The sequence below is a fragment of the Trematosphaeria pertusa genome, assembly GCF_010094035.1.
Source record: "Trematosphaeria pertusa strain CBS 122368 unplaced genomic scaffold BU26scaffold_14, whole genome shotgun sequence".
Classification (NCBI taxonomy): domain Eukaryota; kingdom Fungi; phylum Ascomycota; class Dothideomycetes; order Pleosporales; family Trematosphaeriaceae; genus Trematosphaeria; species Trematosphaeria pertusa.
In genome coordinates, this window is record NW_022987225.1 from 587,827 (window position 1) to 600,590 (window position 12,764).

Genomic DNA, 12,764 nt, shown 5'->3' on the forward strand with positions numbered 1-12,764 from the left:
GAGAGGGTATAAATACCCCTTCTTCTACGCTTCTTCGCTCCTTTTCCCTTCACGATACCGGGCGTCTTCCGGCACTAAAAAGACAAGATGCAATGGGCGATGGAGACTGGCCTCTGTGCTTGTCTAAAATAAACGAGGACCTCCTCGATGGTGGGACTAAAAACCAGGACATGAGTAGATGCATGCCCGGCTTCGGCGTGGTTGGACTGCTAGAGCGTCCGTTGTGGGTGATGGGGAAGGGAAGAGAGATGGGCTAGAAGTGTTGGGCTAGAAGAAGTGGTGGTGATGAGCAGCAGCAGTGCGTTCCTATGTTGAGTTGGGGTTCTGCTGATACTTCTCAGTTTGCTTAGATAAGTCTTCGTCGGGCTAGATTGTCGGCTTGTTGGGGTATAAAAGCCCCCTTTCCTGTGCCTCTCACTTGGTTTTCTCCACAGACATTGAGCGAGTTTCCGACACTAAAAGCGTCTCGCGTACGAATGTATGGACACCGGCCCGCTGTAGTCGTCTAGAAGCTGCCTTCTGAAGCGAGAATGGCTGGAATGACAGAACCCTAGCTCCATCGGCATAGCCGATCCAGAAAGGGACACACTATAAGACCATGGCTGGAGTAGTGTGCGCGTGAGTCAAGATATCCCATGCCGCTCCGATCTCCCTCTCGTTTTCTCTACACATCTCCGCAGTTCGTTCTCTAAAAGAAGAAGAATATATAGACTATGGAGGCTCGCTCGCGCTTCTCCTGGAAATGAGAAATGGGATGAGGATTATGTTGGATGGAGTAAAAGTGCGACAAGATTCGATAAATGTCTGCTCGAGACTCGCATTATAATGCACGCTTGCCTGGATCATGAGGTCTCGCGTCTGTTGGCTGGGGAGTACCAGGCTTCCCATATATTTCGCAGGGGTGGGCTCAGGCGGCGCTGCTAGCACTCGTGGCAGTGCGCATTCCCATCTCCGCGCCATATCAAAAGTGCGCTGGCGATTGGAGACTCGGTCTTACCTAGCTTCTCGCTCAGGCTCATGGCTTCAACGGGCGCTAAATAGTCCGATAGGGTATATATACCCTTCCACCGACTCCGAATTCTTTTCTTCTCCACGCACAGTGCCGGACTTTGACACTAAAACGACGCGATGCGCTGGTGGTGGTGACGGGCCGTTTCATTCCTCTAAAAAAAGGTGTCGCGGAAACGTGACATGGCTGGACTTCTCGGTTCGGGGCCGAGGGGTCCATGGGTTTGAAGGGAGTGGTGATGATTGCCAGCATCACCACTTCTGGGCTAGCCTTCACTTGAGCTTATGCGGGCGAAAGTCTTCGTATACCGCGGTCTTGGACCGAGCTACCTCGTAGGGTATATATAAGCCCCATTTTCAATTCCCACCACGCACTTCTCTAGAGCAATGTTCTAAAAAGAATGCTTGATCGGCTTGACGGAGACAGGAGCGCCGCGGCGGTCTATAAAGTATGTTCGAGCAAAACTATAGGCGGGACTGAAGACGGCGAAGACGTTGATGTATGCTTGGCTTCAAAAAGTTTTGCTCAGTATCATGGGTGGAGTTCCCACTTGCCCGTTAAAGCTTCTGGTGGTTCGGAGCGGCATCTGTAGAGCTAGAATGCGGTGGTCCTTGATGATGAGGTGTGATATCTCTTGCCTCCGTGCTGTACTTGGTCGCGCTACTTCAAATCACTGCCAGCGTATATGAGCTTTTGCTCTTCGATACTACTTTTCCTTACACGCACACCCAGGCGGGACCGTTCTCTGAAACCACAGTGCCATAACCCTGATGGGACCCGGGGGCCGCGGTGGGTATAAAACGCCATAGGTACCCAAGCATGGGCTGCATTAAATAGCCCGATAGAGCGGATTCTGGAAGGTAACCACAGATGGCGATGTTTCTGATTCCTGAGGGAAGCATGAGGAACAAAAAAGCCAACCACTTACAAAATACAAAGAACGCGTGAGATGAGTAATTTGGTCATCGTCATCGTTATCTTTGTACACATTGGCTGGCTTACGACGCTCCTGTGGCTGGCGGCTACTGGATCGGACTCCTCCTAAGGTATAAATACTCCCCCTTCCTCACAAAAGCTCTCTTCTTCACGCTTGCCTCAAACACAATCCACTAAAAATCCCTTTAAACAACAACTATGGAGCTCGGCCGTGGCGCTCGCTCCTGGAAATGATAGCTCTATTCCTACATGGCTGGGCTAAAAACCTCCACGAATGGACGAAACGTGGGGACTGAAGAAAACCTTACCTCATTCGATCCTGTGCAGACCGCCCTGGGCAGTCTTTCGTCCTACAGTACAGTAGACCGATACCATTGCCAGTCTCCCTTTTCCACCACATCACGGCGAACATCGCTGATGTAGTAGCCATGATGTTTAAACCCCCATCTATTCTTGTCTTTCTATTCCCGCATATCCTTGCATTGAGAAGTCGGTCTCGACAAGCTGAAGACGCCGGAAGCTATGGATGCGGACGCATGTTTAGAAACGTCGATCTCGGGTCTTCAGAAGCGAGGCGCTGGCAGTCATCCAGAAAGCATCCGATTCTACAATATCAAAATGGTCATGACATCAACAAACCATCGTACAAGCGTACCTGTTGGTGATGTTAGAGAGCTAAGCCATATGAGAAGGCCTCAATTATCTAGGTATGCCAAGGCGAAAATCCACGCTAAGCCTATCTGCTTACTAGCAGCGAGCAAACCTCACACGTCTCCTTTTTCTCACACCTGGACACCCTTTCTTCATTGTACAACATGGGCCCCCAACTCGGATGTCAACGTTGCCGATTCTTTTCATTTTGTTTTTGGGGGCCCTGACCGTATCTTCAGGAAAGCTGATGAAAAGACGCAGTCGATGTCCTCGTTCCCTGATACGCTAGCCTTGCTGCACTGTCTGCCATATTGGACGATCACTCAATATACTTTCGCTTTCGGCAGGGTCTAAGCGCTCTCACAACCCGATGGTTCCCACCCACAAATCAGAAGCGATCCTGTAAACAAGCTTATCGTCGCACACATGCAAGCTTCTTACGCCTTATCCCAAATGCGGGGGCGGACCGTCCGCTCGGGAAAGGAACCGTCTTACTGTTGTCTCTATTTTGGACATCGCCACGAAGGCTGAGGTTTGTTGACCAGAAATAACAGCTTGAAGGGACGCGACCTTATCTCGCAGATATGAGGATGCCTTGCGAGAAGCCTCGACTGAGGGCGATCCTGCAGTCCGGTCATTATAAATCCTGGATGCCCCGCTGCCTTGAGCACGGTTGGAAGCAACTTACCCATCGCCTTAGGAGAATCGGACGTTATCCTATACATTTTTCATCATGACTTCCGCGGCTGACGTCTCCTACTCGGACGTCCAACTCGGCTCATGGATGGACAGATCGAAGGGGCCTGTGCATGGAGCCAACGTTACGGTCACCTCTACCAACGGCGTCATACTCGTTGCATTCATCGCTCTCTTTGTCCAATTTGCTGGACAGCACCTGTGGGGTATCGCCTCTTTCGTCTGGCACCAACTACGCGTTTCGCATCGTGCGAAGACGGCCTTGCAGTACCAACAAGACGCTTCACTGAGGAATAATGGTTCGCCGGGCCAAACCCTCTGGCACTTTTTACAAATCGCATGGACATGGCGACATACTCGTCGCCATCGGCGTGGATGGTGGTGGCTGGCAGCTGTCCCTATCCTCATCCCCCTGCTCTTCCAGTGCCTTCTCACTGCAACTGGCATCCTTTCTTCGGTAATCGTGGAGACATCCGACGTTGAGATACTACTCCGTGGCGACAAATGCGGCATCTGGCAGACTCCGAGCCAGGAGATGATCCTTGCGGCCGACAATGAATTCATGGTGGAGAATCAGCGATGGATGGGGGGAGTGACGGAATTCAGCCGTATCTACGCTCGGACATGTTACAATAACAGCGCGACTGCGGATTCGCCTACTTGCCAAGCCTTCACACAGACCTCCATTCCATATTCTTCCCGGACCAATGCATCATGCCCGTTCGACACCATAACCTGTTCCTCTCCAAACGGCAATCTGCAGATGGACACTGGCGAGCTGGATACGAACAAAGTCCTAGGCATCAACACCGGGAAGGATAACGTCATGTTTCGGAAAGTCACTACCTGTGCTCACCTGAAGCCGGATTTATATACAAGGACAATAAACGAGACAGGCCCCAACGGCGAGTCGGGATATCATGTATACTGGGATTGGGGAACCCTCACCTGGAATGACGGCTATGATTATATTGCGGAAGCGCGGAACTACACTGGTCAACCATGGGCTGGATACACTATGATGTGAGCTCTGTATCCGTGGTTGTACGACGAGCCATTATCTAATTGTTGCAGCACGCCTCGCCACTACCTCGTGGATCCAAGGTTGGACTTCCCAGACCAATCTTCCTTCATGCCGCGTGCAGAGTTCAACGTCTCGGATGGAGATATATTCATGCTCTTCCTGTCCGCTCATGATATGGTTTTCGCAGCGCCATGCGATGATCCATGGTTTTCAGCGCATGATGTCGCGGCGACGGACTACAACCGAACCGAATACCGGTCTGATCATTTACTGAACCCCGTTGGGTGCGTGGAGCAGGTATGTTGCCACCAAGCGAAAATTTCCGGATAAATCCTGATGTCACTATGCTCTAGTTTACATTCTGTAATCCTCATGGCAAGGGCAGCCAATGCACGCCTCTAGGTGGCATCCTGCCTGCTGCTGCCGCAGCTAAGGAGGGTCTCGGTCTCAGTACCTCGCAATCCGCCATCGTCGATATTATTGTCAACGCAATATATGGCGGCAATGCCGGCATCACCCAGCCTGTTTCCTTGCTAGCAAGTAATACCGCCTGGGAGGGCGTACAGCTACCCCTACCTAAGAATCAATGGGTCTTCGAGCTTCAAGATATGCACAACCGCGCACTTACTAGCCTTCAACGCATGATTGTCGATTACGCCCGCGGTCCGGGCTCTGCTTCCGCGCAACAGTTCCTGACCGTGCCGAATGAGGCTTTCAGGGAGCTCTGTGGTTTGGTGCGTGCAAAGACAAATGCACGGTTCAGGTCAGTCACGAAGCACCTTGTACTCTCTTCACATAATCCTAACGTCGTATCATGCCAGCAACGTAAACACCTACGGGCTAGTGGTCACCGTTACTCTTGGCACTCTGGTCATCCTCACCAACATGTTCCTAGTCGACATCGTTTCTGCAATCCAAAAATGGAGGAAGATCGATTCGTTCAAGCGCAAGACTTGGATCGCAGATGGGCTCTTCCAGCTACACAAGACCAACCTGGATACAGATAGCCTAGATCCGTGGAAGAATCTCGACAAGTCCGTACCGACCACACAACGATGCGGTCTCGTCGCAAGGAGGCCATACAAGGAGCTCCCTGAATCCCTCGCATCGACTCCCCAGACTGCCTCGAAGAGCGCGCAATTAAGTCATCAGGACCTCGAAGCCGTGATTGAGATGCATGAAGTTGCGGAGGAAGGCACTGCAATGCCACGTGCGCCTGTATCAGTTGCCCTAGCGAGGATGGAGCAAAGCGGCAAAGGAATACACGCCCAAAGCAAAGAGGTGGAAGAGGAGCAGTCTCCCGTATCCCCGATGGAGTCATCGGCAAACATTCCGACGTTCGCACGAGAGCATGAAACTCCGAGCAGAGGTGTGTGAAACCGGAAGAAGGCGCAAGGAGTGCAGCACAGGAATGGGAGGCCAGGGCCATGGAATGGTAGTACGTTAGCGATGAGACACGTGCGTCCGGGGCTCCTTTTTATACCTTTGGGACTTTCATATCTCTTTCGTCTCATTCTCCTTCCGACTCCTGTCTTTGCCGTCTGTATAAACCACCTTCTTTCCTTCCACCCTTCTCTTTTTTTTATTCCACACAACCATCTGGGCTCCTCTAAACCTGGAACCCGACGAAATTATGGAGACCCCGCTTCGCGCTGCTGTTCAAACCCATTACGTACACCACCTCATGTGGGTGCGGCGAGTTCCTGGTCCAAAAGTCCACACAAGGTGCCAAACATGTATTTGGAAAATAGGTCTGGCCCAGTCATCCAAACCAACAAGAGTCGATAAACTGGGAACCCATGTCAGTCAGATGATTTCTCAAAGTCGCACCTGCAGCATGTCGTTGAACTTCCTGCCCATAACACTCTTCTTGCTTTCGTCTTCTTTGCTTGCCACACCACATATTCCCAGACCCGGCGATCAAAAACCTTTATCGCCATATGTGATGGACTGCTTTGGGGGAGAACTGGGGGAGAACTGGGGACTGAAAAAGACGGATCCGGAAAGCGTACTGCTTCCACGTGCGCACCTTACAGCCGAAAAGACGTACGCGAATGGCGTATGAGACCTATTCGAAAAGGGCCATGATCTACTTTTATGGACGCGCGTGTCTTCGAAAGCGGCTGAAGGGTGTTCTTGCGGGCCAGCGCCAGAGCGGGGTTCTCCGTGTCGTCGGCGTTCTCGGTGGCTCGGGCATAAATCCCGAGGTATTCCCCTTTCTCTTTTTTCTTCAACCGTCTTGCCCCATGGTCCTCTAAAGTTGTTACAACAAGGGGCTACATGAAGACCTGGATTCCGCGCTGTTTCTCAACAGCATACCTTAGATGAAGATGCCTGCCCCGCGCTTCTTGCCCTAGCTCCTCATGTCTCGACGAAAAGTCCTTAAGAGCTCAACTATGGACGCGATACTGGTAGTTACCAAAAGGTGGATTCGCGTGGGACATGCCGCTTGGGAAGTGGTTCAGGGCAAGCGAGATAATGGCCATAGGCAATCTCGATGGTTTTGGGATTCCTTCCTCGGCGCAACGGCGCTTCATTCCCCGGGCATATAAGCCTCCTTCCTAAACCTCCTCCCACCACTAAATGATCACCTCGAAGCATCTCCAAAATCGCATTAGGCGTACTTCCATGGAGCAGTAGGGACTCCACCAGTGTCTAAAATTCGTGTCCATCGTCTACCATTTCCAGAAAAGCCTCGGGGTTCACCAATCCTCACACGCAGGCCGGTTTTCTCCCCAGAATATCCGACTCTTTGGCAATTCTAAGCTTCTATCGACAGGGTTTACATGCGAGTTGTAAGCTGACGGACTTATAATCCATCGAATACGAATACTTCTTGTTACCTGCCCGCTGCCTCCTTCCCCGTAGACGACTTGATAGTTACTCTAAAATCGCAATATCAAGATTCTCATGGTGTTGGATCCCTGCTAAAATAGAAGGAAGGACGAGAGGATGACCTCCGCCCCGGCTTCCGAGTGTCTACGGCACGGTATATATTCAACTCCGCATCGAGGTATGACCCGAAGCCCAAGGGACGGCAATTCATGTAGAGTGGGAGCAGCCGGAGGAGAACATTGAAACATGGTCGAACTCGTTTCGAAAAGCCCACTATGCGAAGAGATGAGTTCGCACCAGTCGCGAAGACTTCGATAGGGAAGCATTGCAGCCGCCTCAATCAACTGCTGTGCCACCGCTTCCGCTCCTTGAGGCACAGATATACCTCTCACCTTGGTCGTTCAGTCTTTCTCACCCTGCTTCAGAGTCTGTCGGACCAAATCCTGCAGAGTCCTGTACGATGGGCGTCATCTGACCCTCTTGAATCTGAAAACTCTTGCTAAGAAGGTTACGCCCGCTTGCAGCAACCAAATTGGGTAAAGAGATATCCTAACAACTTCCCGCGCGAAAGGATGTACCCGAAATCCTCGAACCCGACCGATGTGAAGTGTTTGCGATTTCCAAGACATTGCTAGCATCAAGGCATGCGCGTCGGAAAGCAATGGGAATAGGCCTAGTACATGGGGTTTTCCTGATGCCTTTACGTCTAAAAGATACGCAACCGCATCTATGGATTTAAGACAGATCCAGGACCAAAAGATAGAACGGAGAGAAACACCGCCAACCCGAATGTGCAAGGTCTCGAAGTTCACGAAGCCGACCTGGATGACACTCAGCCTGGAAGCCCGACTCAGCAAAGTATCAGCCTTGAAACCGCCATGCCTGGACCTCTCACCACGAAGTTATTCTTTCATTCATGAAAGACACCGCTGGCAGCAAGGGCTATGCGCTGGCATCTAAGTGTCAAAAATGTGCGCTATCGGGTATATAGCGCTGTTGAGCGAGGCGAAGATACAGCACATACTACCTTATCAAGCTGAGTTTCAAATACTCAGCATGACAGACCCATGGGGCGGTTTCCAGTCCAAGGCACTGTAATTGCCTTATCCTGCGCGGCTCCGCTTGAATCGACCTCCGTATATCTTACGCTCTTGCGGAATTGTTCCTTCAATTTGATATCGACGACTTACCTACCTTCGCGCGGTTTCCAACACCCAAAATCCGCAATGGCACCACGTCATTCTCAGTCTAAACGCTCCAGAACGCGTACTCCATGCCTCCACGCACTGAGCTATATATACTTCACAACCAGGGCACCCTCCATCCACGTTTCCTCCACAAGGGGCTCAAAGTTCGACCCCAACCTTTCTATGACTGGGAGCCTTGGGATCTTTTGATTATATACCGAATCCTTCCCGATCATGACTGTGGCAGCTTTCCGTCTTCGAGAAAGAACTGGTTTCTAAAATCCTATCCGAACTCTTCATGGAACAAATGTCGTTATAAGAGCCATATTGACACTCTCGATGTTGGGAGCTGCCTTCCGAATACTAGCGCGAGCGCTGCCGTGCCTCCTCTCAAAAATAACGCTGGGACGCTCGTATGACCGTGCTGTCAGAAACGGTTACTTAGTGTTACATAGAGTCAGTCTTGGACGTGGGCCACAAGCAAAAGAGACTATTTAAATATGTAGGTATGACTACTGCGGCCAGCAGAAACAGTCATACTCACACATCCAAATAAAAATAACTTGGGATACCGACACGCCTCGCTCCCGGAAGTTCTCTCTAGAAGGAGAGGAAACAGCAAGTTGGAGTTGAATGCTAGCCATATCTATGGCGTGTGTATCCGATCATTCACCTAAGGGCCTCATCGAGAAAGGACATGTTCCCCTTTCCGGTACTTTCTCCGCCTCGAAAGTTATAGATCCATCTGCCACTGATCAGTCCCTATTCGATCTTCCAAATGGTATTCACGCTACTGTATGCGAGCGCTCTCCCATAGTATACCCCAGTAATCATTTCAGAACGACAAAATCGGGCTATAGCCTTTCCCATGCGTGGGAAGTCCGGGAGAATGAAGCTCTGAACGCAGTCCTGGCATGGAAAGTCTTCCCGGGACAGAACAGAAACTGCACTAGTTCCAACACCTGAAGCGATCCGGAACTCGTAACTGCTGAGCACTTCGTGAAGCCCTCCGGGCTGAGCAATGTGCATGCCCATTCCACTTCATGCCGCCATCACCCGCGGCCCCGGTGTATAAGAAGACGACCGCCTCACAAAGATCCCCTCGCTGCCCTCCTTCCCAATGGACCTCTAAAAAAGCAAAACGTCTGACGTCATGGCGTGCTGCCCGTCCTTTAAAAAATGAACGAGGTTCGGGCTCATGGTTGGACCCTCTTCGCCTTCTAATCCGACTTCTTCGCTCTTATGGACTCGCCGCCTCCTTCTATTCCTCATATTCAACCACAACGCCGCCATGAGAGCGCTCGTTTCTCTAAGAGCTTCAACTCGTTCAGACCATGAGTGCGCACTCCCTTCCTCGTCTCGAAAACACTGCGAAAAGAACCCGTACTTAGACTCCAAGTCCAAGGCTTAGAAACAGCGAGGCTGACAAATAACTGTGGCATTACCGTCATGTGCAGAAGCTGGATCCGCACTCCGAACCAAAATCCCAAGATACGCGATGCGATGTAGCTCTCGAAAGGGGCGTCGAGAACCCGTTATGCTTTGTGCGCGGAGGAGAAGCCGCTGAATCCAGCATCCTTAAATTCCTCCCATGTTGCCCCGTCCCGTGCTCGCCGAGATTTAAAGTGGGTAAACGCACCTTCCCATGCGGGACAGCATGTTCGGACAATGAGATTCAACATCGGAATAACCTCTGGGGAGCTTTCGAGTCTCGTTTCGGAGTTAAACAGGAAAGGCATGTGGGCCAGAAAACTAGGCGATAAGCACCAATGGAAGCGACAGAACCGCGTTGAGAATCGGAGAACATGAGTGCTCCACCGCGGAAGCGCTCAGGCACCGAATACGGCGGTGATGATGGACGCCAACGTGAAAGCCTAGAGATGTACGAACAGCACTGTCGGCCGTTGCCGGCCGTTTGCATACTAGTCTCATCGATAGACACCGTCTTGCTCAAGTTCGAAGAGCATCACACCACGGGCGAAGGGCGCAGTACCTCAAAGCGTGCCCGTGCGTAGAAACCGCATCGTAGAAGCCCGGAAGGCTACCAGTGCGAGGGCGAGGGACGAACTCCCTTCATCGATCCGGAACTCAACCCCACCGTCCTAGAACAGCTTCTTTAATGCCTTTCCCGGCTCACATTCTAACCCAGCAGAGCCCTGCCATTCAACCCGTCAACATACTTTTCTAGAGCCGGGGGTCGTTACAACTGCGCAGAGGAAGAAATCGTGACTCCCACGGGAGAAGTCGTAGGGCCCATACAGTACAACAAAGGAGCAGCCAACTGATGGAAACAACGGTTCGTGAGGCTGAGGCTAATAATGAGTAGTAGGCAAAACGATATCCCAACAAGGCCCGTGGACTAGCGTGGACCCCATGATATGGAGTGTAATCTCCTCAGGAAGAGCTTCTAGAGATGGCTCGGCGTTTGAATTTGGGCGCAGGCGCATGGTGCTGCACATTTGTAGTCGTGTCCTGGTTTACTTTCGAAATCGAACGAAAGACTGCAGCAACATGGTACTAGACTAGGTCAGATTACACTGCCGTTGGATCACCAAGTCAGAACTCCGTACTCCAATTAAATAGAAGACAAGGAGTGCCGAAATGAGGACGTTGTGCAGCACAGCGTCCGAGGGCAACTAAACTTGGCAAGCAGAGAAAAGCAGAAAAATTCCACCTTCTCAATTACAAAACGTTCAGCACCACCTACGTGCCCAAATGTGTTAGTCTACACAATAAGACCAAAAAAAGAAGAGGATAATTGACGACGAAAGCCGCCAAGCGCCCTCCACCTCGCCAGCGCTATCAGATTATCAGATCGCACTTACCCAAAGAAGTGGCGTGATACTCAGCTCATAGAAGACACACCGTAGTCCCAAGCTAAGCTGGAGTAGTAATACGTGCCTGGGATGTAGAAAACCGGTCAGTGGCGCTGGAAAACGTTGAAACCTTACACCACCATCAATGTGCTCAACATTCGCCATGCATACCGGCGGCATCATTGTTTAGATGCAGCCTGCCCCATGAACAGGGTTCAATAGCAGAGATGCAAGCACGACGAGATTTTCAGATATCCATTGTTCGATGATTTGATTGCTAGGGCAATATAGGTACGTGATATGGTGGGACCTGCAGCGTGAGCAACCACGCTCATCCCAGCACTTTTCCAATTTCGATGCAAAGCATCCATCCCAAACGCTCGAACTCCTCCAGCTCCATCAAATGAAGAAGCGAGGGACCTGATGCCGACCCAAGGAAAACATCAAGGTAAGATATAGTGTACACCTTCATCCCGTCTCATCATCTCTCATCGCCTCTCCTTGTCTGCCTGGTATCAATCTGTTTCATCCCCTACGCCGTAGCGGTCTTCGGCTCCATCACAGTCTCGACCTCCACCTTCGGCAACGGCGCCGACTTGCCACCGAGGTCCGTCTTCCGTGCGGTCGGGTTCTTCGTGTAGTAGTTCGAGATGGCGGACTTGATTGCGTCTTCGGCAAGCATAGAGCAATGCACTGCATCACGGTCAGCATCCAATTTCATCTCTCCTCATCTCCCTCTCCCCTCTTCATCATCAAGAATCGACTTACGCTTAACAGGCGGCAAGCAAAGCTCCTTCGCAATCTCCGTATTCCTGATCTTCGCAGCATCCTCGAGCGTCATTCCCCGCACCAGCTCCGTCAAATAGCTCGAGCTCGCAATCGCGCTCCCGCAGCCAAACGTCTTGAACTTGACGTCGCTGATGGTGTTGCTCGACGGGTCGACCCGGATCTGAAGCTTCATGACGTCGCCACACGCGGGAGCGCCGACGAGGCCGGTGCCGACATCAGTATCGGTTTTCGACATCGATCCAACGTTTCGCGGCTTGTTGTAGTGGTCCAGCAGTAAGAGAACGTTAGCCTTGCGTCGAGAAGAGAAATTTGCGGGATGCGCCAATGAGCTCGGAGATGCTGGAGAAGTCCGAACCCCGGCGACATCGCTCGCAATCGCAAATTTGGAAAAGAGAACACTTATCTTTCTCGTGGTACTGCCGCCGGCTGTTGGCAGATACTGTGGCGGATGCTGCTGCGCGGACTGGAGAAGCGATATTCGGGCGGGCGCCTGTCGAAATCACCCTGCCGGCCTGCGCGGGCACGACGGCTGCGACTCTCCTGAACATGGCGATGGGGCGTATGTGGTGCGGCGGCGTGTGTCGGATGCGTCAATCGATGGGATTCAATGGACGTTGTGGGATGCAGAGGGGTTGCGTGGGTGTGGGCGAGGTGGTGACGGCGACGAGGAAGAAAAGGCTCAAGCTTCTTAAAGACGGCCGAACCCCACGCTTCGCGAATTCGCCCCATGACATATGTGTGGCCCGTGCGCACAATGCCGAGTCGTATCTCCGGGCCGAGACTTCACTCCGACGACGGAACCATGACACGCACGCATCTTA

At 51.8% G+C, this 12,764-nt stretch overlaps 2 protein-coding genes across 2 annotated transcripts; one reads left to right on the forward strand and one right to left on the reverse strand.

Annotated features, from left to right (window-relative positions):
* The first annotated feature begins 3,140 nt into the window (after positions 1-3,140).
* On the forward strand, positions 3,141-5,821 carry BU26DRAFT_85358 (uncharacterized protein). Its single transcript, XM_033836411.1, has 4 exons — positions 3,141-4,315; positions 4,367-4,613; positions 4,670-5,079; positions 5,138-5,821. The coding sequence occupies exons 1-4, from the start codon at positions 3,330-3,332 to the stop codon at positions 5,691-5,693; spliced, it is 2,199 nt and encodes a 732-aa protein (XP_033679752.1). The 5' UTR covers positions 3,141-3,329; the 3' UTR covers positions 5,694-5,821.
* Positions 5,822-11,605: 5,784 nt separating this feature from the next.
* BU26DRAFT_85404 (iron sulfur cluster assembly protein-like protein 1) lies at positions 11,606-12,580 on the reverse strand. Its single transcript, XM_033836412.1, has 3 exons — positions 12,347-12,580; positions 11,923-12,216; positions 11,606-11,847 (listed from the first exon to the last, which is right to left on the reverse strand). Exons 1-3 carry the CDS (start codon positions 12,489-12,491, stop codon positions 11,687-11,689), a joined length of 600 nt encoding a protein of 199 aa, XP_033679753.1. The 5' UTR covers positions 12,492-12,580; the 3' UTR covers positions 11,606-11,686.
* Between the last annotated feature and the right edge of the window lie 184 nt (positions 12,581-12,764).

Excerpts from the sequence above, each read along its gene's own strand:
- BU26DRAFT_85358 (XM_033836411.1), top strand. The coding sequence starts at position 3,330 with ATGACTTCCGCGGCTGACGTCTCCTACTCGGACGTCCAACTCGGCTCA. Across the intron at positions 4,316-4,366 it reads TGGGCTGGATACACTATGAT|CACGCCTCGCCACTACCTCG; the intron begins GTGAGCTCTGTA and ends TAATTGTTGCAG. Across the intron at positions 4,614-4,669 it reads CCGTTGGGTGCGTGGAGCAG|TTTACATTCTGTAATCCTCA; the intron begins GTATGTTGCCAC and ends ACTATGCTCTAG.
- BU26DRAFT_85404 (XM_033836412.1), bottom strand. The coding sequence starts at position 12,491 with ATGTTCAGGAGAGTCGCAGCCGTCGTGCCCGCGCAGGCCGGCAGGGTG. Across the intron at positions 12,217-12,346 it reads GCGGCAGTACCACGAGAAAG|TGCTGGACCACTACAACAAG; the intron begins ATAAGTGTTCTC and ends ACGTTCTCTTAC. Across the intron at positions 11,848-11,922 it reads TTGCTTGCCGCCTGTTAAGC|TGCATTGCTCTATGCTTGCC; the intron begins GTAAGTCGATTC and ends ACCGTGATGCAG.